Source organism: Macadamia integrifolia, chromosome 6 (genome assembly GCF_013358625.1).
Source record: "Macadamia integrifolia cultivar HAES 741 chromosome 6, SCU_Mint_v3, whole genome shotgun sequence".
In the NCBI taxonomy this organism is placed as follows: Eukaryota; Viridiplantae; Streptophyta; class Magnoliopsida; order Proteales; family Proteaceae; genus Macadamia; species Macadamia integrifolia.
Genome location: NC_056562.1, coordinates 6,437,664 through 6,462,771, shown reverse-complemented (window position 1 = coordinate 6,462,771; position 25,108 = coordinate 6,437,664). Strand labels below are relative to the sequence as shown.

The following is a 25,108-nucleotide window of genomic DNA, read 5'->3' as shown; positions in this document are numbered from 1 at the left end:
GGGGGGGGTAAGATGCATTGAGATCCATGCAATCTATTGCTCCAGTTTTACATGGCTTTAGTTTTCTTCGATGAGGTTGAGTTCCCCAAATTGAAGATAAATGGAGATAGGGGTCTGACATCTTGAATGAGAAATTGTAAAAATAAGGTGAAAATAAAAATTTATGAGTGTGTTTGGGTTGCATGTATTCGAATATCTATAAAAAAAATAACGCATACCTATTTGGATATCTATGCATTAAAAACTGTAACTATTGGAATCCTATTGTTTGGAGGGCTCATAAGAGTTCCTTGAAATGTGCATAAATGTCTTCGTTGGGATAACATTTGGAATATATTTGCTATTAATACTCAAGATACAAAGTCCATATAAATTTTTGTTTTTACTATTTTAATACCTGAATCAATCCAAGGAACGACGGTCAATCGTGCATGGGTCCATCATTAGGCATTCTCGGAATGTTCCCTACATAAATCCTCTTTATCAAAGCCATTCAGAGAAAATTTGAAGGATGGGATTGGAACCATTTTCTTCTCTATGCTATGTATTGTACTTGTAGTTTCTTCTATGAAAACCTTATTCAGTAGGGCTGCCTTCTAACATGATTTGAATCGCCTCCTCCAAACAAACCGAAACCATGATAAACAGGGATGTGAGGGATTGAATCTCACTTCCTTGAGATAATCTGCTCAAGCTGATCGGCTCTTTATGCTAAAAATTTAAGGCAGATAAACATTAGATTTTAAATTCTGGCCCTGCTCATTCCATGATAAATGCAGGCCCTGTTTAAATTTGGGCCAGGTTTTGATGCGGATTCGGATTCCAAAGACTGAAATCGGATCGCTTAGGGGCCCACAAATAGTAGTTAATTTAACTTTGAACCAGTCAATGGCAATCTTGTAATTTCTAAGCAATTTAAAACCCCTTTATAGTGAAATAATTGACTAAGGACTTGATAGGAATTAAACTAAAAAAAAAAAGATCAATTCTGAAAATAGAATAAGTGATGGGGTTAAACTGAAATAAAAATCCAGAATGAGGGTCTCTTTGGGGAATATCAGAAAGTAAGGTTAAAAAGTGTAAATAAAAGGAAACATCATCTTCAACCTTAGGTAGTGTTAGAGAACAAGACGATAGAAATGAAACCTCTTGCTGGCTTCAATTGGCAGAGCTCTGTCAACTGTAATCCAATCACACCGAAACTTTGGGAGAGAGATCGGAAGTCAGATTGCTCTTGATTACAACCTGTATCAGTTCAGAAGGAGATGCAACAGCCTCGGGGAGGATCCTACGACCTGAACCTGGCGGAAGACTCAAATCTGAGTTCTGGTTTTCAGATGTTCTGTCCGCTGACTCGCAAAAGCTTGGAATAGAAGCTAGGGTTTAAATCGCCCCAATGGGGAGTACTTATGGCCCAAATTTCTGGCTGATAGGTGCAAAATCGAAGGAGTTGGAACTCCTTCACTGGCTGCCAGTACTGCCTGGACTGAACCAGAAAAAGAAAAAGGAAACCAGAAAAAAGAAGAAGGAAAGGGAAAAAACCATAAAAGAGAGAGATGGATAGGGGATATTGGAAAAGGGGGAGAAGGAAACCGTCTATAGCTGCCATCGATTCCAACCAAAACATATTTTCTCAAATTTATTCAATTCAATCTCTCGGTTGAGTTCAATAAACCTATTTAAAGACTGAAAACAGATCTACTTTCCTATTTGAAACAAATATTGCATCTAATTAAAATAGAAATAAAATTCTCACTCAAATAAAAATCTACCATACTAATTCTAACTCTAAAAAAGGAAAGTAAATAAAAGATATTCTAAATCCATCGCCCGACTGCATCAGGTTTTAGGATTTGTTTGGGTTTATTGTTGTAATGAGCTGAAATAGAAATCCCAAAAGTGGGGTTTTAAGTGGATCCATGAAAATAATTATTTTATTTATGGGGTCCCATGTCTAGAGTTCAAATTTAGGAAGTTATCTTATCTAAGTGAGAGAAAAGAAGAGTAGAATTTCGACCATGTGAGGTGTATCAAAAGTGGTGATGGAAGAGTGTTGCTAAGGAATGAGGACACTGTGGAGAGATAGAATGAATATATTAGTGCTCTAATAAATGTAGATAGTTCGAGTAGGAATGACTTAGAAGATTACTTTACTTAACAAGACTCCACACGTCATAGATACAAAATGTTAGTGTGGTGGAAGTTAAAGATGCCTTGAGAAAGATGAAAGTAGGCAAGCCACCACACCCAGATGAGATCCCAATAGAAGTGTGGAAAACCCTAGGAGTATGTGGGGTTGTTTGGTTAACCAAGTTATTATGAACACAAAAAAGATGCCAGATGATTGGAGGAGAAGCATTGTAATCCCAATCTACAAAAATAAAGGGGATATTAGAGCTGCGATAACTATGGAAGCATAAAATTAATGAGTCATAATATGAACCTATGGGAGAAAGTTATTGAAGCTCGTTTGAGAAGAGAAACTAATATCTTAGAGAACCAGTTTGGTTTTATGCCAGGTAGATCCACAAAAGAGGTTCTGTACTTACTGAGGAGGCTCATAGAAAGTTACAGAGCCCATAAGAAGGATCTCCACATGGTCTTTATTGATCTAGAAGAAACATATGATAGAGTCCCTAGATATTTAATTTGGCATTTCCTAGTAAAGAGAGGTGTGTCGAGGACATACATGGATACAATTAAGGACATGTATAAGGGTGTAGTGAGATTTGTGGGAAGTCAAGTTAGGGAATTCCCAAATACGATTGGGCTACATCAAGGATCGACCTTTAGTCCCTAGTTGTTTGCACTTATCCTGCATGGGTTAAACAAGAACATTATAGACGAGGTCCCGAATGTTTTTCGTTGATGACATTATTTTAGTGGATGAGACTAAAACAATGATTAATACCAAGTTGGACTATGGTGATCAACATTGGAAACAAGAGGTTTTAAGATTAATAGATCGAAGAGGGAGTATATGATGTGTAACTTTAGTCACACTATGATGAATAATGAAATGCTGAAAATTGGGGAGAGAGAGATTCCGCAAAGTGACTATTTTAGATATCTGGGTTCAACCATTAATAAAGAAGATGACATGATGTGATGTAGATAAGTCACTTAATATGCTTATTTTATTGCAAATAAGCCTTGGTTTGGGTTATATATGTGTTGGGCCTTTGATCTCATGGGTTTTCTAAGTAATGGGCCACTTTAATGGGCCTAAAATATGGGTAGAAAGTAGGAAAACGAGATTTAATTTATTAGTTAGTTATAGTCCTGTTTTGAGTTTATTTCCTTTGTTATTTCAGTTTGAGTAAGTTTAGGTTTCCTTATTAGTGAATGACTAGTTAATTACCTACTTCATGTTGGAGTTCTAGTCCTACACTCCTACTCCATGTTGTAGTTATAATCCTGCTAGGAGTGTCTAGTCCTATTTGGAAACTAGCTCCTAATTATGATATGATTGCTATTCTGCCATCTTTAAATAGAGGAGCCTATGTATTCATAATTCAGATTTGAATGAATGAATTATTGAGTGATTACTCTTTAGCTGAAAAGCTGTTATTGAGAGGTGAGATGCCTAAACCTTTGAGTGGTGTGATACCCAAAACCTGAGGGGTGGGATACCCATTCCTTTATTATCTTTCACCCTTCTCAACTCTCCATCTGTTCTATTCTTCTTTTCTATTTTATTTTCTGTTCCTTGTTTTAGTTGCTATGAGAATCCTTGTTTTAGTTGCTGTGAGAATTCCTTAAGAAGTTTTCAGATCTGTTCAGGCCATTAAAACCAGAATCGACCAAACCAAAGTGAGGAAACTTGAGGCCCACTCGAGCCCCATCTCTCATATCTGGCCACTGTTCTGCAAACCCTTTTCAGGAAGCATTCCAGGCAATCAGAGGAACACTCGATCTTCATCCCTGCACTGTCCAATCAGGCCAACATCAGTTCTTGAAGATTCACTTCTGTTCTCTCTCTCCAAGGTCTGGAATCAAGAAACTTCATAACTTTTCCATCAGCCGACAGAATCAGCTTTACTTTGGAGATTTTCTTCCTTGCATTAAGGGCTCCCATCGACCTCAGTTACAGCCCCATTAGAGGCCTACAGGTCCAACCGCACCACTCTCTCTCTTTTCCAATCGCAGGGTTTTTTCTCTCTCCTATCGACTTGGGTTTGGGTTGGGCTTTCTTGCTTTATTATTCTAAAATCTGTGGGGTTTATTTGCTGGTTATTTCTCTATTGTTCTCCTGGGTTTCCTTCTATTTATTGTCAAGTTATTTAGTGAGTCTTGTTTATCTTGTTTGAGTCTTTGGGGTTATAAATTGTGGGGGTTAGCTTCTTGTAATCTACTCCCGCATTATAATGGATGATGTTTCACAGAGAATTAAAGTGGGATGGATGAAGTGGAGAGTACCGGAGTGTTGTGTGACTGGTGTATCCTTTTAAAGCTTAAGGGAATGTTCTATAAGACTGTTATGCGACTGGTTATGATGTATGGGGCAGAATGTTGGGTAGTTAAGAAGTGTCATATAGAGAAGCTATGTGTAGCTGAGATGGAATGTTAAGATGGATGTGTGGCAAAACAAGGAAGGATAAAAGTAAGGAATGAGCATAGTAGAGCTGATTTGGGAGTTGCCTCGATCAATGACAAGTTGTGCGAAAGTTGTTTGAGGTGGTTTGGCCATGTTCAAAGGAGGCCCCAGTAAGGAGAAGTGATCTGATTCAGATTGAAGGAACTAAAATGACCATATGAGAAGTCGTGAGGAGTCACATGCATAGTCTTGGTCTTGCCCCAAGTATGATCTCGAATAGAGCCTATTGGAGGGAAAGGATCTATGTAGTTGACCCCGCTTAGTTGAGATTCTCCTAATTTGTTGTGCTGTGCCTCTTTCCTCTTACTCTCATCTGTCTACTCTCATCTTTTCATCTCTTCATTCCCCCTTTTCTGTTTGGACTTTTTTTTTTTCCCATATTTCCTTTTGTATGGAGCCATGTAGCCGACCCCATTAAGTTGGGATAAGACTGAGTTTTTTGTTGCTGTTGTATCATAGTTATCAAAGACCTATTGTTAGTTATATTATACTAGTAAGAGTTTTATTAATTTTAGTTGTTTATCTTGAGTAAGAGTGTTAGGGAGTTTTTAAGAGAGTTAATACAGGAATGCTTACAGCTTAGAAATATCTAACCACCCCTCCTACGACATAGTTCAAGGGTTTTGCCAAAATTTCACGAAATATTTTGGTTTTGACATATTTGGAAATGAAACCTTGAACGATATGTAAGGTTTTTAGTTTTTATTTATTTATTTATTTTTTCTCTTTGTTGTTTCTTCGAAATTTCAACGAAATGTTCCGTTTCAACTTTCAACTGAATATGGGTTGAAATTTTGATCCATTTCGTTCACTTTTCCGGTTTGACAGAAAGGGTTGGGAAAACTTGGGTTTGGAAACATTTCCATTCTTAAACCGAACTTGCTATTAAGGAACCCTAAACATAATATTTCAAACATGAGGTATCTCAAACGTAGTTTTTTTTAAACATTGGGTACCTCAGCTGTGATTTATCCTTTCTTTAATTATTTCACTGTTTGAGTCAAGTAGAAAGCTTAGGTTAGTTAGACTTCTATTTTGTGTTTATCTGTTTAATAAATACATGTAAGAGGTTAGCCATCTCCCATGATTTGAGTGATGGAATGAATTAGTCTGTTTGAAAGAGATTGTTATCTCTCTCCCCTTCCCCCCTCCCCACGATTTGGGATATTCTCTCCCCAACATGATCTCCTTTCTCTATCTTCTCTCCCTTTTCTCCTCTGTCATCTTTCTTTCTCAGGTACTGTTCACAGTCTGGAACAACCTCTTATCTTCTCTTTCTTTTTCTCTCTCTTAAGCACACCACAAGCAGATCCTCTGACCAATCTACATCAGAAAGTTGTTAAATTTATTGATTTTGTTTTCTTGACTTAAGTGTATTATATAGGTTGGTCATGTTTATATAGTTTTTGTTCTAAAATTATGTTTTTATAATTTTTGTTCTAAAATTACTGTGTCATAAGCTAGGTAGTTTTGGGGTTGAGCTTGTGGCGCAATGGTTAAGTTGCACTATTGCAGTGTGTTAATCACAGGTCGGAACTTGGAAACAGCCTCTCCTGCGAAGCAGGTGGTAAGGCTGCGTACATTTGCCCCTCCCAGGCTGCGTACATTTGCCGATCCTTGTGCACTGGGTTGCTCTTTTTTATAAGCTAGGTTAGGCAGTCTTGCTAGTTAAAGTTGGTTACTGTTGTTATGATTTATGAATCAATTTCTGGCGATGTAATATTTTTGTGTGTGTTTATTTTTCTTGATTACAGTGAGGTCTTTTGGAACTGAGGGGCGAAAGAAAGATGGTCCTCAGATTCCCTCAAGTGACAAAGTGTACGAGTACATTCTGTTTCGTGGGAGTGACATCAAGGTAAACGATAGACTTTCTGTTGTTCCATTAGAGTGGCATGGCATGGCATGACATGAATAGGATGTGACACATGATATGAGCTGGTTTTCAGTTACATTTGTGTATTGAGAATATTATTATTATTATTTTTTTTTTTTGGCAAGCTCGCATATGAATATATCTGTCTAAAGGTGTGGATGCAGCGCTGCATAAAAGTTAATAAATGATATGAAGTGCTAAGCTTAACTTATTATGATTTAATGAAGAAAGTGCCTTCTCGTTTAGCTATTTATCATGGTGGTGTCATACAACTCTGTCTTTTGACTGCAAAATCCTATCACGTACAAACTTTGAGGCATCAGGATGTCAATGCTTTTCAAATGAGCAGTGGAATAAGTTTCTATTTTTCTATTTTCTTTTGAAAACTAAGTTTAAGTTTATTTTTTGCTTAGAGTTTGCCATTCATTTATTTTGTGAGTAGTTCCAACATAGGTTGTCCTTTTCCTTTTTGAAGCATTTATTCCGTCGTCTTTTTTTGTTTTCTTTGCTAGCTTATCTCGTTATCAGTATTTTTTAATTCATTCGTTTGGGCTCTTCCTGTTGTTTTTTTCCTCTTCTTAAGAACCAAATTAACTGGCTTCTTTTTATGAAGCCAAGTAGCAGCTTCCACTATGTATTTTAATAAAGGGAGAGGGGTCCCCACGATGCCAAGTGTGGGGAGGAATCTGCATGCCACACCAATGGTGGTTCTGAAAAAGGTATCATCATGTGGTCCACAAATTCAGAATAGGAGAGAGAGAATAATAAAAAGTCAATCTGATCTCCAGTGCCCTAAGAGAATCAAACTGGGACTGCCTGCCAAAAAGAATTTATTATCTATTAGAAAGAAAGGGCATTCATCTTGTTTTTAGTTTCTGTTGGGTTAAATAATTCTACAGTATCGTTTCCACAGGTTATCCCCTTCCTCCCTTTGATAGGCAAGCATGTAACATGAAAGTAAATTCCATCAAGTTTTTGAACTGATTTTTAGGGTGGGGTTTTGTGGGATTGACACTCCCTCTAGGTCTAGCTAGATGGGTGCCAAATCATATGGGGGGTTCAGATTTCAGCTGCAATTTTTTCAAGGAATTGATTCATTGAGCCAAGTAGATTGGATGTTAATTACAGAGATAATTGGTGGCAACCTAATGAAAGTTTGAACTTTCAAGCTTTCCATTAAAGGAGTTGGAAAAATTATAGTTCTAATGAAGTTTGCAAGCCACCTACCTAATACTAGGTTTCACAAACCAGCAACAAACTGAATCTCAGACACGAGAAGAAATTCTAGATTTCAAGAAAAGCAATTACCAATAGATTGACACAACTCAGGCAAGGCCAAATTTAGAACCATTCCTAGGGCTGGATCACCAGGTACCGAAGAATTCTACCTGAAATTGGAAACTTCGAGAACCAGAAATCAATACCTGATTTAGCAGGTTTCAAAACAGTAATTGATTCAAAACAGGGAGTGTGCCTAAATCGACATGTGTCCTGAGCTTGACTCCAGCCCCACAGTTTCTATGGTTCTCATAGGAGCTGGTGTTGCCCCAACTCACGTGTGTGGGGGTTCACACGTGTGTCTGGGGAATTGGTCGGGGCAAAAGTTTGGACACCCTCGTTAGGAAGAGAGGGAGAGGGAGAAAGCAGTGTTCTGAAATTGAATCAGGAAAACAGAAGCTAAACGGAGGTTTCTTGAATCCTACTCAAAGGAGTCTCAGAAATCGATGGGAAGATATGATATTAACTAAGGCCAGCAGTTTGAAAGAGCAACAGAAAATCAGAGTGGAGTTATGGTGGTAAGTAACAAATCAGTTGGATATAAACATAATTAATAGTCAGAGTGATTAAAGCATGCGCGGGGATGGTACTGACCTGAGTTTCGGCAACATCAACAAGAAAACAAGAATATAGGTAGGGTACAGGGGGGGATATGACGAAAGGAATCACTACCAGTGGCCTGGGTTGGTGTCACCACCAACCGACTTGTTGAATCACCCCAGAACTCATGCAAGCAAAGGTTAACTGAATAGTCAAATCATCGGTTGCACCCCCTTAATTCTTTTATTTATAAAAAGAGATGATAGAGAATCATGATCACAAGAAGGAACTGAAATAATAAACAAAACCAGCAAATTCCTACTGTACAGCAGTAATGGAAGGCCTATTAGACTTTTTTTTTCCTGGGTAAAAAAGACTTGTTAGACTTAAACTCCAACAAAGAAAATAAGATAAAGGATTAGATAGAGTTTTAATAGGGTGGAACTCTTAAGCCACTAATACAAGTGACTACTTAAAAGAAATAAGAAATAAAATAAACTACTAAAGAAATGTCCCACAATGTGGACTGCTTCTGGTTCCCAAAAGTGGGTGAACCAGAACTGCAATCGAATTCATGACTGAGTATAACTCAGCTGAGTTAATGATTTTGCTCTGGTTCTGCTTTCTTCATTTGTACTCCTGTAAGTTCCTTTGATCTGCATCTTGTTCTCTTTTAGGGTTGGGTTTAGCTGTTTAAGATTTGAGTTTTGGGAGTCGAGAAGAGAGGCATTGATGTCATTGTGGCATCAATCCAAGGCTAACACATAGTATAATGGGCATTGCCCAGCCTGGTCTGAAAAAGTTCTAATGTTGAGACCAGCCCAAGTTTCACCCCGTTCGGTGTTGACATAATAGGGTTTTGACCCTCAGTTTGAGATGACCAGGTAACATTGGCTCCATGGCTCTGCCCATATGCAACTGCCGCTACTGGCAGTGGAGGGGATTTTCTGCATTGCCCACCCTTATTGTAATTCTCCTACAACATTAACCTCTTTAACCCCTTCTACTTTCTCAATTTGAGAGTACGTAGGCTTGAGTATATTTATGGGACTTAACATCTTAGTCCCTTTACACCATTACAAGTTGGAAAGAGTCTTATCTTAGTGGATTAGCGAGATTCAAATCTCACTGTTATATTACTTGTATAGTTGTATGTGGAATCAATATTTTGCAGATCATAGTGATGTCACCAAGGAATAAAGAAATCAAGGATCTGAAGAGTTTGTGACTGATATTTATCTATTATGATTGGTGATGTATTTTCAACAATTGAAGAAAATTTCGATTTTTCCCCGAATTATTCAAGTGCCCTTTTAACCTTTCAATGTTAAAAGAATTTATACTCCAATTTGCATGCTGCCAATGAACTTTTCTCTCCTAGGTCCTAAGTAGTTTTAACAATAACAACACCAACCATGGTTCAAGATTTCGACCATTTTGATCAAATCGAGCCAATACGAGACGAAATTACATGGTACACTATAAAAGTCCAAGTTTTCGATTGATGTCGACCCATTTCAACCATTTCGACCGATACTTCATAGAAATTGACTCCACAGTTGTCACGGTGCCAAGACCAACCAAGGTGGTGGAGGGTTGTCTAAGCGCTTAGGCGAGAAGGCGCCCACCATAAGGCGAACAAGTGTTATTTTTATTTTTCCTATTTTCTAACATTATTTAGTAAGCTATATATTCCTTGTATCATAAAAAATCAAGATTAAGCAACATCAAATCATTAAAAATCAACGTTTAGCCATATTAAATCGTACAAATTGACATTAAGTCATTAAGTTATGAAAAATCAACATTTTAAGAAATGCTCTTGTTCTATAATAAGTTTGATTGGTCAAATGATTTTATTTTTATATGAGACTTTTTGTATTAGTTATAACATAAAATTAGCTTTCCAACAAGTCTATGATTACTTAAATCTGAGTTGTAACGACAAAGTTATGCTCCGATCAAACTTATTATCAAGTGTGCGAATGCTGTTAAAATCGTCTGAATGAAAATAATTTTATGGATATCAAAACAAAAGATTATTTTACCAGACTTTTGGTTTTTAGCAATGTTTTAACATGATAGAATTTATAAAATTTTCATAATTGAGAAAACCCTAGCATTTAAAAGTTGAAAATCGCCCCTATAACCAAAATCCAGTTTTTGTTCTTGGACTGGGGGGTTGACTTGTTATCCTTTTGGAATTTGATTTTTAAACTATTTTTATTGAATTCAAATAGGGGGTATTTGTTTATTTATGAATAATATCTTAAGTAAATGAAAATGATATTTGGCATAAATAAGAGACAACCCAATGCGACATGTAGTACAACAAGGCGACTGTCGCCTAGGCGATGCATTGGCAACTATGATTGACTCCAATGACTATAAAGTGAGCTTGTTTCATAACTTGATTCATGGGAAACAAGCTCTTTTTCACATATTTCGACCTATCACCCATATTTCGAGAAACAAGAGAAACAGTGGATTGAAGCCGCCCCAAAAAAATAAAATCTCTCTAAATCTTTGATTCTAGCCACATATTTTACACAATCAAAGGAGATCTACATAAAGAAGAGTACTTGGAGCAAAAGGTAAACTCCATTTTCCCCAAGATTTATGTTTTTGTACAATATAGTTATATACATAATAAGATGCTTTCAATTTTTATATGTTAGTTAGAAATTAGAATGGCCCGATCTATGCATTCATGATGTCAAAATTGTTTGTTTTTTCATGTATTTCCATTCCCAGTATGTGACTTATATGTAGGCAAGTTATTGCACAACTTCACTCAGCATAAGTAAGCTGTACACTAGCAACTTGGGTCAACACCACAAGTAACATTTTAGGTGCTTTTTTTTTTTTCGTGAAACTAATTCATGGAATAGGTTACAATTTAGGAATGTCAAAAATAGGATGTATATCCAAAAAAAAGGGGGGGAGGGTATGAAACTAGGGGTGAAACAGGGCCGGGATTCTTAAAACCCCAATTCAATCCTAGGTCTCCAAACTCAACTTAGCCTCAACCCAACCCTGCCGGGTTCACGCTCAGGCCCAAACCTATAGAGCTTAGGGTTGGGCCGGGTTGACCCTGGCTGGTCCTTTTTTTTAATTTGTTTTCCTATAAAGGGTCACAAATGTTACCTATACTTACCAAAGGGGGTGGGGAGATGTTTAGGCTATGACCAGCCCTTTTCCACCCCTAATCCATAAATTGCAGCAAGTAGAGCTGTCAATTTGGTTATGAGATAGACCTTTTAATCTCATGGCATCACCACATCTACCAAAAACTGGACAGGCCAAATTTTGGCCCAATTCTTCATGATTGCTATTGTATCTAAATTTATATCAATACATGACGAAAGACACAAAGACAACCTATGTGAAGAAAAGGGGGGGGGGAAGAGTTTGACCCTTTGGTCATCTTAGCTCAATAGGTAAGAGTATGTGGCTTGTGTAACACATGATGTGTGTTGAAGTCATACAGACAGCTTGTGTAACGTTTGTGTAACACCTGATGTGGGCCTAAGGGAAGGGGAACACTATTACTAAACACAATAATAGACCAGGGTTAAAATTGGGCCAGGTTAGGCTGGCCTAGGTCTCAACCCAGGCCCAGGCCCAGGCCCAGCCCAACCCTAGTCATGGTTGGGTCGGGTTGGGCCGGGTTGACACTCATAAACGGGTTAGACAGGGTTTGGGCTCAGGGCAGGTTTGGGCCGTCATGGCCAAACTTACACTCGTAGTTGAAACCATGGTTTTCACCAAGCCAGGAAAAAACAATCTATGGTTTCCTTGAAATTTCGGTCGAAATGGTCGAAACTGATATTTAAACCTTGACAACACGATATTTAGAACCTTGTCAACAACAACAACTCAGCTTTATCCGAACTAAATGTGGTCGGCTACGTGGATCTTTGCCCTCCAATAAGCTCTTTTCTAAGGTCATTTTAGGTTTGCCCTTGGCTCTTTTTGTTCCTTTAATCTTAATCAAATCATTCCTCCATATTGGTCTCCATACTGGAGCATCCAAAGGCCTCCATTGAACATGGGCATGCCACCTCAAACGAATTTCTTGTAGCTACTCCCAGATCAGGTCTAACATGATCCTTCCTTACATTATCCATCCTAGTTTTGCCACACATCCATCTTAACATCCTCGTCTCTACTTCAGTTTGTCAACATGATGCTTCTTAACTGCCAAACATTCAACACCATACATCATACCTGGTTGTATGATTGTCTTATAAATTTTTTTTTTTTATATTTTAGAAGAATACGACGATCAACAACACTCTGGGCACACTTCTCCACGTCATCCACTCTATTTTGATTCTTTGTGAAACATCATCCCCTATATCACCTACTTTATTTATGATTGAGCCCAAATGCCTAAAAGCATCACTAACTTTCCTCAAATTAATTTCACCACCTCATTACCTGTCTTAGTAACTGAAGTTATGCACCATACACTCCAATTATGGGATAAGTTATTCAGCACTTAATTGTGTTATTGGAGGTATCTGGTTTCCCTCAAAGCAAACCAAAAGTAATTTTTTTTTCCCTTCTTCCTACTGTTCTTATCCACCATAGGGAAATATAAGATGAAAGCTACTCTACAACTTCAACCACCCTCTGTTAACAGACTAGAAAAAGATTAGTTTCGTTAGCACGTAACATATTCGTTCACTTACATAACCTATTGTACGCTTAACTTAGACTTGGGACAATCTTATTGTAATCAAAGTCGGTGAAAAAGAAGTTATAACTTACTTTTTCCCTCCTTTTATGATAATTTTTTTTTTCTTAAATGAGGGTAACTCATGTCATTTCACATAAGACAAGACATCTCATAATGACAAGTCACTTTGAACTTATTTGAAACCCGTTTGCTGCCCACTGCCTCAAATAAATTTTGGGAATAAGACAAAGAGCAACCAAAAGAAGGTTACAACTTTTCAGTTCACCACTTTGGTGGCAATAAGTTGCACGCTTTAGATATCTAATACACTATTCATTTCATGCAATGGAAACATGCTTTAAGAATAAAAACCATCAAATACATGGCATCAGAAGAACATGAATCATCTAAATCAGTTCCAAAGCACACCTGATATTTTCCCAATAAATGTTAATCTTATGGTTTTCATACAAAAACAGAAAGTTTTTGGCATTTATGTAATTTTTCATATTTTTAAATAATTTTGAATAGCAGACAAGTGGTAAATTAATTTTCAGGTAAAAAGTTCAAAATATCTACTTGAAGTTGTAGATCAGCCTAATGTGACAAACATATTAAAATAATGGCCTCAAAAAAAGCTCATTTAGTCCACTTTTTGGGGAAAATGTCTTTCAAGCAAGTTGTGGGGTTCAACCGATCCCAGTACCCCAGAAAAATCATAATTTTATGCTAATAGATTGTTGTTCTTGTGATTTTCTAGTGCTTTTATTAAAACTAAGCAAAAAATTACAAGAAATTAGGAGAGTTTGAGCACTTACCTTGAACAACTTGAGTTGTGGCCAAATGTGGGAAATCTAACCTTGCACCCACTCCCAATCTTGTAGTTGAAGCTTCTAAAGTCTTGGAAGATGATTGAATAACAAGAAAGACCAGTAAATTAGAAAAATTTTCAGCCAAAATGAGCCTAGGGAGTCATTACCTCACTTTGGTGGTTTCACAATTAGAATAGTCACAACCATCGAAATGTGGCAAATTCTGCTCTTCTTTTTATTTCCACCTTTGTCTCACCAAGATGAGTCTTCCATTCTGCAGATTTTACCAAAACATTTCTATGAAATATGGTTTTTTATTTTTATTTCCACCTTTGTTTTGTTTTGATAGCTTGTGGAATGGAAATATTCTGTAAATCTCAAAACAGTTGTGATCAAAATCTTGAACATTTGATGTAACACTAGTCCTTTTGGGTTGGCCATATCATGTCATGTTTGTTTATCTGTTTAATGCTAGCCTACTTGGTTGAAGGTAATTTGATGTTACACCAGAAATTTCATGTCTCGAAGATGAGAATGATAAAAGGAACTGAGAAACAATGTGCTTTGACTTGGATATTATTTTAATATATGTGATAGCATCAACCATTGTGCTTCTTTTGAAACCCAATCCATTGGCAGAATCTCTACTTGTCTTTTAGATCCTTATCTATGTCTCTGTTGCTAATAACAAATGAAAAACAGGTTTTGCTGCTTTCTTAATTTCTTTTCGCAAGTACGTGGTTTTCATGCCAATTGCAAATGGGATTCAAGAAATATAATGATTATTTCATACATGCTTTCACATTGTAGGCTTCGTAAAAGCAGATACTCATGAATCTAGCAGTGATCATGCATTGATTATTTCTAATAGTTGAGTTTCTGTGGATTCAGGATTTGCAAGTTAAATCATCTCCACCTGTACATGCAGAACAGCAAGTACACAATGATCCTGCTATTATTCAGGTATTTGTGCATTACTTTATTTGGTGGCAATTTGCAATGAATCATCATTTTGAAGGGTTTTATAGTTTTGTCCATTTAGGGAAATGTCCTTACCGATAATTTGTTTTTGTTTCTTTACAGTCACACTATGCTTCTGGACCTTCTGGTTCTTCAAACTCTGCTTCTGTTGGTGGTGGTGCTCTGACAGATTTAAGCTTCCATGGAGAGTCAACTGCTTCGGCCCGAGTAGCCTATCCTGGTGCTTTGCCTTTGTATCAACCAGGAGGTTACTGGGGTTCTTCTCCTGCTACTCAAAATAGCAATGGGTTATCTCTTTCTATGCCATTGTCCTGGCAAGGATATTATGGATCTTCAGGTGGTCTTCCTCAGGCTCAACAGCAATCTATGCCTTTTCAGCCCCCTTCTACCATTTCTGTTCCGTTGATGCTGCAGAATCAGTTGCAGTATCCTGAAGTTCTGGAATCTTTAAGTACAAGCACGGCCAACTTATCTGAACTTGCTGCTCCCGTGCCTTCAAATGTTCCAACAGCTAATTCTGTTGCTTTAAAATTTTCATCCTCTCTTAATTCGGCTATTTCTACTTCCCTTAGTGATGTACCATCTTCTTTGTTCATTAAGGCATCTGTGCCATCTCATTCTTCTTCTAATTTACTAACTATATCTTCACTACCTTTATCTAGTCAATATGTAAATCCCATTGCAGCTTCGATTTCTGGTAAAGGTGGGTCTGCACCATTGCCAGTCCTTCCTGTTCAGTCCTTGCCTTATTCTTCACCTTCCATTGCTGGTTCTATTTCAGGTTCTTTACTAACAAAACCTCCGACTTTGTTAACTCCGGACCATTTGATGCAGCCTGGACCACCTGCATCTTCATCTATCCAGATACCATACTCTGATCAGAAAAATGTAGATGGTCCAATGGCAGCATCAGCAAAACCTTCATCCTCAGTTTCTACTCCACTTCAATTGCCATTATTGCCTCTGCCTCTCTCTACACAGAAGGTCAGTTAGTGTTTGTCTTTTGCTGCAAAACTTGCCACCTATGTTTTTTTTCTGTTGCTTCTGTGTATAATCTCTCTTGCAAATTGATGGCTTTGTAAAATTCTTTAGGTTTTACATATTAAGTATAGGTTTCAAGGATTGCACAGTATTTTTTTCTCTATATGTTATTTCCGGGAAGTTTTTTAAGAACCATGGACATTTAATGATGGATTAGGGAATATTGTTTACTTGAATTATATTTTCTCATTTACACAACATTGAACAAGGTTAATTATACTGTTGGTTTCATGCCAGTTTGGGTTGTCAATGTGTCACGTCATTATATGAGTACAACAACAACAAGCCTTATCCCAATTTAATGGGGTCGGCTACATGGATCTATTTAGGGGGAAAAAAGGATAAGAAAAATGCAAGTAGATTGAGGAAAGATGAAAGATGAGAGTAAGAGGAAAGAGGTAACAGCCCAACAAGTCGGGAGAATCTCGGCTAAATGGGGTCGGTTAGATGGATCCTCGCCTTTCAATGGGCTCTATCCAAAGTTATACTTGGGACAAGACCAAGAATGTCCATGTCATTTATTCACCACTTTGCCTATGGTCATTTTAGGCCTGACCCTAACTCTTTTAGCTCCTTCCATCTGTGGCAGGTCACTCCTCCTTATTGGGACATCCACGGTCCTCATTTGAACATGGCCCTACCACCTCAGCCGACATTCATGAAGCTTTTTGTTGGTCGGGGCAACTCCCAAAGCAGTTATAATACGCTCATTCGTTACTTTACCCTTCCTAGTTTTAGAGCACATCCATCTTAACATTCTCATCTCAGCTACACTTAGCTTCTCTATGTGAGTCATGTGACACTTTTTAACTGTCCAATATTCCGCCCCATATATCATGGTTGGTTGCACAATAGTCCTATAGAATCTTCCCTGAAGCGTTAAAGGGATACACCGATCACACAACACTCCAGAAGCACTTCTCCATTTCATCCATCCCACTTTAATTCTTTGGGGAACGTCATCCTCACGTCATTATATGAGTCTTTTGTCTAAATTTGATTCTGCAGCTTAGGATATACCCTAATTGAATTAGATTTAAACGAGGTATTGTTAAAGATCTGTTTATAATAAATCAAACATTGTTCTACCTTAATTCAGTTTGACATAAGATCTGATCATCATCATTGTTTTTTTTTTTCCGTTCTTATTCTTCTTCTTCTTTATCTGTTATGCTTAATGATGGGGACATTGAATTTGCACTTTATTTGCTTGAGGAATCCCATCAATCAGTGGAGCTCAAGTTTAAATGTGTCACCTGTTGCTTGCCTCTACTCTATTTTACGCCATTCTTTGGTCTAAGTAATCGTGACCACAGTTCTTCCGAGAAGTTGGAAACTTCCATGTCAGACCACCAATGTTATGCCCAAAGTGCCCCCTAGCCAAGAGAGAACCTACTGCACTGTTTCGTTTCACGTTGGAGTCAAACTGATAATGTTTGGATGTGGGACAGTGAAGATGGAATAGTGGAAATCAGGGAGGAATATAAACGACTGAATTGGTAGTGTACTCCTTCTCCCATATGTTGGCTATACTCATTAAGAATCCTACCGATTCTAGCACAAAGCACATGGCACTACCCCCTAAAGAGATTTGTATTCAGGAGTTCTGCAAGGATTTCAGAACTTAAAACAACCAATAACCAGAAAGATAGAAGAAAGGAGAAGAAGAGAAGGATCCGAGAGGTGGAAGGAGGACTGTGCGATAAGTAGAATAGATATATTGCCAAAACCAATATTTATATTAATAGAAACAAATCATAACAGTAATAGGAAACCAAAATACAATGGGTAAGTAATATCCTAACTAATCTTCTAATCTAACTACAAAGCCTACTTAGACAAGAACTACTAACGTAGTTAAGAATTAGACAAAAGAACCACCCCACGGCATAGAGGTTCATGGAACCCCCGTGGACCTCCAACCGATACAAATTCACTCTCTTAACACTCCCCCACAAGCTGGAGTATATATAATGTAAGACTAATCACCTAAGGTAATCAGTCCTAATAAAGCTTGTGATAGGCCCCAAACCGTTAAACAATCACTAGGATCAGATGTGGACAGAAATATAGGTAAGAAGATAAATCACAGGTTAGGCAGAATTAGGATTACCTTTGATTTTCAAATCAAAGCTTAGATAAGCTTGGTATCTGGACCAATGGAAGATCCTGTAGGGAGAAAGAAAACCTCAAAATTATTGCAAATTCTGCTGGCCGGTTTGGTGAGATCTGAAACTTGTTGAATTAGGTCTCGGGAAAAAAAAAACTTTGGGAGAAACTTTGATGTCGTAGATCCAGGTCACAGGTGGCCCCCAAATCCTGGTCGAGTCCTCTTGGTTGGCCTCTTAATTGATCCTCAAAAAATTAGGGCCTTAGCTGTTGGCTGTAGAGCAAGTTAGGGCACCTCTTGATTTTAAGCCAAAATAGGGAATTTCTGGAGATTTCAAGAACAACAGCCACATGTCTCAATTGGCTTCACTCTTCTGGTCGAATGACCCTTTTAGGGTACTAGACAGAGCCCTAAAACAGGTGCGCTTAGCAGACCAAGGATCAGGGACTTGTGAAATCAGTGGCCTGACCTGAAAACCCTAATTTACGGCTGTCAGTTGGTTTTCTGAATTCAGTAACAGCAGCACTTCTGGAGGGAAGTTGCTCTTTGTAACAAACTCAACTGCACTCTTAATAACCTCACATTCACTCAACAGAAATAACAGGGGTGGGGGGGGGGACAGAATTCAACAGAGGGATGAAAAAAAGGGGGGGGGAGAAGAAGGAATTGGATCAGGCCTCCCACCTTCTCCTTGGGCCTTTCATCCCCTCAAGGTTTTGGGCATCTGACCCTCTCAACTGACTCTCCCAGCCATAGAAGATAACTTCAACTTTCATTAATCAAAATCTTTGTAACCATTACAATCGATGGAGGGCCTTATATAGATTTGGTCAAGCTGTTTCAAGAATAGGATGTATTGACTTTGTGCTTCTAACTGAATGAGGAAACTAACTAATTCCCCAAACCGAATTGCTTGCTTGACAAGAAGAAAAACAAATTAACTACTTTGTTCAACAAGAAGTTAGTAAAAGGAAACTACTACTTAATCACTAAGCAAATACAGAAGGAAATAAACCAGAAAAAATCTTACTGCTGCAGAGATCGATGGAAGATTTAGTCTTGTTACCCAAGTCTCACAAGGAGACAAAATTACAGCTCATCGATTGGGGGGTGGGGTGGGGTGGGGCTTTGGGGCTTCTAGTGGCTGATCAAAATAGGAAACAAGATCTTCACTTCACGGCCTGGTTGATCTGACAAGAAGACTACTACACAAGCTGGAATAACTGTCAATGGAGAGTTGCTTGATATGCTTGAAATATGTTGGAATATGGGCCAACTTTTGAGGACAGCATTGGTCCGATTTTGGCCCATCTTTAGGACTAGATCTACATCAATATATGTCTCCTATAACCAGCTTGGAACAACCACTAAGAAAAGCAGATCGAAACAGCGCCTTCGTAAACATATCACCAAGTTGATTGCCGAAGTTGACGAACATGGTCGAAATAAGATTTTGCATGACTGCATTTCTTACAAAATGACAATCGACTTCAATATGCGTGGTTCTATCATGAAAAATTGGATTGCTAGTGATATAAATTGTGGCTTGATTATCACAATACATCTTCATTGGTTGAGGAACAGAAAACCTAACTCTTGTAGGAGAGATTTTAGCCACATTCTGCTGTACTGTGAGTCATGACTCTATACTCCTCTGACTCAACCTAACCACAAAAGTTTGCTTCTCACTTCTCCAAGAAACAAGGTTACCACCAACTAACGTACAATACCTAGTAGCTGATCGACGATTGTTGATAGCACCGGCCTAATCAACACCAGAATAACCCACAACACTAGTGTAAGTGTGACTGTGACAACGATAAATAACACCTTTTCCAGGAGCACCTTTAAGCTCAGAATGTGATAGGTAGCATCGCATGTTTGGGATTCTCCATAAATTGACTGATGACTCCCGTAGCAAAGGAGATAGCCGAACGAGTGACAGTCAGATAAATAAGTTTTCCAACTAGTCTTTTGTAATGATGTTTACTCTTTGCCGTAGCACACCCAAAGTTTTGGATCCGTAGGGTTATCAACAGGCTTACAACTCAACATACCAATCTTAGAGAGGAAGATCTAAAACATACTTCCTCTGAGACAAACTGACACCTTTCTCACAACGAACAACTTTGTCTGAATTTTTATTTTTGTCTTAGCAGACAAATATCAATACCTTTTCTTCTGTTGACTCCCTTATAGGCCACTAAGAATTTTATGTATGTTCAAAATTAAGTTGCCTTTAACCGATTGCGTATATTGAGGGAAATGAAATTAAAGCTTAACTAGTTTACGAAGGTGCATGTCAGGTTTTGCTACATTTCTACTGGCATTTACTTGTCTGCTCAAGGATTATTTGGTCTCTTTATTTATGGGAATGGTTTGATTTTAGCTCTCCTTATGTCAGGGTGTTCTCATTTGTTTTTGTCTATCTTCTCATGATTCATGTTACCAGTATTTGACGTATGTATTTTTCTTTCGGGAAAACTATATTTTTGGCGAGGATTTGCTTTTAAATATGTTATTCCAACTGATCGTAGCAATTGATGCTGCATTATTTCCAGTTGAAACCCTGTAGGCACAGTTAAACAAAAAATGAAATCGTTAGGCACATTTCTTATTATTGCATTTTGTTGTTGCTTTTCCAGTTTGATGAATCTGTTGCATACTCAAAGCCTAGTAATGGTGAGGATCGGGGGAATTATGGTCAAGGGGTAAGTTCATTATTTCCCTTGTTTTCTTTTTCTCTACATCTGAATACATAGTAGAGTTGAGATCTGGTTTTGACAATGGTTATGATTTTAACAATAGACTTCTTAAATATCAGGGTAACTAATTCTGGAGAATTCTAGATCTCAATGAAGGAACTAGGTTATTCATGCTAATTATATTTATCTATTTGTAAATATAAAATTCTTGAATAAAATAAGAACCAAAGCTGGTGGAAGACCAATCGGCAAAGTAATTTTCCCCTTGCAGAGCACCCTCCTAGGTGTGGTCCAGTTAGCCAAAACAGACACATCAAAGAGTATATCATCAACTTGCAATTCTATTTTCATTTCTCACTTATATCGGTTTTACTCATGCTCCTGAATTTGTTACAGATAGAGGCTGAAAATCAGTTTTTTTTTTAGTTTCAGACCACAGTCTATATGATGGTTCAGCAGTAGGATTATGCTGATTCCTTCCTTTTAGAGATCGTAAGACAGCGGATGTAGCCAACTTTCAGAATCTTGTATTTCTTGCCAAAAGTTTACCAACTCCATAACCCGGAAAATGCTTATAAATTGTAGGAACCTCATTTGCCCCCAATTCTCATGAATAAGATGTGGGATATGCTTTTCATCTCTCAAGCCATGACCTTAAATGTTGTAATAACCAATCCTTGTAATGTGATAAATACTGGCAATTACATTTGACATGGACTTCAGCAAAAAATTGGATCAGAGGAATGACATTGTGGAATGTACACTCGGAAGCTTAACAAGAGGAGGGTGATCAGGAGAGGTCTTCGCAATGCAGTCTTCGAAATCTTATCCCTAATTAGGGTTTTAGGTAAATAGAATTCTTCGAGGGATTTGGACAGGATATAGAATAGACTGATGTGCATAATAGAAATAAACAGAAAGTGATGCGAATGATTTCAAACCACTAACAGGAAAGTGATAGGAAAACCCAGAAACAATAATTAGGGTTTCAAGAGCAATTGCAGATTGATTATCCAAGCTTTGATGGGCCCGAAACTTAGGTCATGTGGCGTATTAGAGGTATTGATCATGTGGTTCTGATGGGACCAATTTTCTGCTCATTCTTAAGGGTGTGGTGGACACAGATTGTGTTGCTACAGAAACGTTGTTTTGGAAGGACTAGTTGCAGAAACAGAAAAGGGTCTTGGATGCTAGAGAGAAATAGGCTTTGGCGACAAACTCTACTCTCTAAGCCGAGTATGAGAATTAATTACTATGAAGTGGAAAACCTTGTTAGCTCTCTGTGACTGCTAGCGGCTCTCTGTGGGTTTCTCTTGCATCCGACACTTCGACGTTCATCCCCAACTCTAGCTCAGGCAGCGTCTGTTAGGGCTTGCAACAGGTAAGTATGATCTTTCCCTACCCCCAGTGCTACCCCTTCTCTATCCTAATTTTCTTCTTTCGCCTCTCCCTGCTGTATTGTTCCTCGACATTTCGACTCCTGGATTCTCTATCCTTGTTTTTCATCCACTCTTTGACTCTCACACATATGCCCCCTCTTCCACTGAGACCCTACCTGACCCAGAACCTCTCCCGACACTCACCCTCCTCTTTGGAACCCTATAATCTCACAATCCCTATCTCCCGATTATCTTGCTGATCCCTTGTTTGATCACCTCTCCCCCGAGGATCTATCAACCCACGACTTTCATTGAGACCAACCTCTGTTGTGATTATCTCTCCACTACCTCACTCACTCCGCTTGATTCTCTCTCTGTACTTTTGATATACCTTCGCCCAAATTTTCCTACTCCCCCTAAACAACTGAAACCGCAACCCTCTTCCTGCCCTTGCGGACCTGGATCTCTCACCTCCTTGATTCTTTCTTGGCTTTATCTCAACCACTACCCCCACCACTAAAACCCTAAAAGGAAAAACTAGATTACCCCATCTACCTGAGAGCATGGTTCAAGAACTCAAGTGATACCGTCGAAGTTTCCCACATTTCTACAGTAACCCATGACTCCGATACCATATAGCCTGTGACTTTAAAAAGTCACTGGTTTCGACAGGTTTCGACCGAAATCCCACATTTCGACCAAAATGTGAGAAATTTCGATTGGACCAACCCTTTGGGTTTAACCAACCTTTATAAAATATGCTTAAAAGGGAAACCAAGTGTTCTCATTTCAAAATTTCGACCCTCTCCCCATATTTTCTTCTCTGCGAATTGGGAAACTTGGGAATACACTCAAGATTTTCCCTTGTGCCCAAAAAACTTCAATCTAAGCTTGGATCTTGCAAAATCTTCATATTGAAGGGAGCTTGGACAAAAAAGGTAAGTCCCATCTTCCCCAAAAATATTTTTTTTATAGAATATATTTGGAAATAGAGTAGAATGATGTAGATTTTTTTATATGTTAGTTAGAATGACCCGATCTACGCACTCACGATGTCCTATTGTTTTTTGCATGTTATTTTATATTTTATTTTTTTATTTTTCTGTTTTTTAAAGACGTTGACAATCGGGTCTAATATCTTCACCACCTTCTTGAGGTCATCCTAGAATTTTTCACTAGCAGTAGTTTCTTGATCAACTTTTCCTCCTGGAGAATTAGATCCAACCCAATTAAACTAGTCCTCTGAAGCAAACATGGACCTCAATCTGGACTTCTTTGTCTCAAAGCTCTTCAATGCGATAGAGTTTGTTTCGAATCTTGTCCTCTGGCCTCACCAAGTTCCCACCACATTTAGTCCTTAACAAATTTAGACCAAAACTATGGTTGTATACTTAGGTGGTCACCTGCCTTGCTTTTTTAGTAACATTTTTTACAATCTTCAGATTTCCCATGCCTTTCAACATGAGATCATTGCAATGGGCTGCACAGGGAGTCCAAAATAGATGGTACTTACAATTGTTCATTAGTTTTTCCCTAGCTTTCTTGAAATTGCTCTCAGTGTCAGTGACAATCTGAACCACATTCTTCACCCCATCGTCCTTTACCACCTCTTTCAACAGGTTGTAGATGTATTTTGCAGCCTTCTTCTGACTAGAGGGGAAGAGGATCACATGGTCAACTCTTGGCTCCAACAAGTGTTGGTAACTCTTTAATTCCAACTAAATTTTCTTCATTCCATCTCCACTCCATCTCAACCAATGGGTTACAAATATAAAATTTTAAAATTGAAGTGGACTCAAATAAGGAAACTAAATAACTCAATCCAATCTCCTACATATATGACACTATGATAAAGTAAAAATAATAATGTAATTACAAAATTACCCCAAGAAATAAACTCGCTACGAACCCTTATTAGACCAAAGGCTTGGTAGGGTTCTGAATCATCTCGGTCTTGGTTCCCAGATTGGGTCCTATGCTGGTCCAGTCATGATAATGCGACTGCATTATAAAAGATAAGAGCTTTTAGAAAGGCCTTTGGCTAGGTTAAAAAAGGCATCTGAAAAACCCCCACGGCTAGAGATTTCTTGGCCCTTTTCTGCCTTTGCCTTTGGCTGCTGGATCACTTTGATAGCTTATCCGTTAAGCGACGGCCCTTCCACTCGGCACCGTCGGATCACAAAGGCTGACTTTCGTCCCTGCTCGACGGGTGGGTTTTGCAGTCAAGCTCCCTTCTGCCTTTGCACTTGAGGGCCAATCTCTGTCTGGCTTGAGGAAACCTTCGCACGCCTCCGTTACTTTTTGGGAGGCTTATGCCTCGCCTCATATTTCAGCACCAGGGATTATCTGTAGAAGGGCAATGAGTGTATTTATGCTAAATAAGAGTTTTATTTGAATTTTAGGTATATGGTCTATCCACAATATGGAAATGATGAGTTACTCTAGCCTGTCTATTGACTGCGTGTTGTATAGGTTGGGAAATAGTAACTTCCTCATATTTTAGCACCAGGGATTGTCTGTAAAAGGGCAGTGAGTGGATTTTATCCTAAATAAGAGTTTTATTTGAATTTTAGGTACATGGTCTATCCACAATATGGAAATGATGAGCTACTTGAGCCTGTCTATTGACTGCATGTTGCAAAGGTCGGGAAATAGTAACTTATGAGGGGTATCTGAACACCATGGATGCTCCTATAACAGTACTTATTGTTCCCCATATACCTGCATCCTTGTTTACTTCTTGATTCACTCCTTGAGATTCATGATCCCCTTCCACAGGATGTCTGAAGTTCATGAGCTTGTTTCTCTCCCATTAATTGAGGACCATATTTTACAGCTATAACAGAACTCCTCGAGCTTTGTTATTCCATCCGGAATGTATATAGGCACTTCTTGCTCTTAGAAGGGCCTGTTTCATTTGGATGTGATTTCTTATTTCTTAGACCCAGCTCCCTGTGCCTTTCATGCTTCTTTTTCCCTATATTTATGGGAAGATGTTCTGTCCGGGAGGGCGGCCTACTCCAGCACTCCCTGAGTCCCTCTCTCCTCCAATAGGGGTAGAGATAAGCGATGCCATTTCATTGTAGGGTAACAAATATTACAGTTGTC

The 25,108-nt window shown here is 38.3% G+C and overlaps 1 protein-coding gene across 1 annotated transcript in view; it reads left to right on the top strand.

Annotated features, from left to right (window-relative positions):
- LOC122081754 (protein decapping 5-like) overlaps window positions 1–25,108 on the top strand; it is a 33,353-nt gene that overhangs the window by 6,964 nt on the left and 1,281 nt on the right. Inside the window, exons 2-5 of the mRNA XM_042649000.1 lie at window positions 6,352–6,452; window positions 14,676–14,747; window positions 14,868–15,749; window positions 20,562–20,627. Coding sequence (XP_042504934.1) covers window positions 6,352–6,452; window positions 14,676–14,747; window positions 14,868–15,749; window positions 20,562–20,627 — 1,121 coding nt within the window. The remainder of the gene's footprint in view (window positions 1–6,351; window positions 6,453–14,675; window positions 14,748–14,867; window positions 15,750–20,561; window positions 20,628–25,108) is intronic.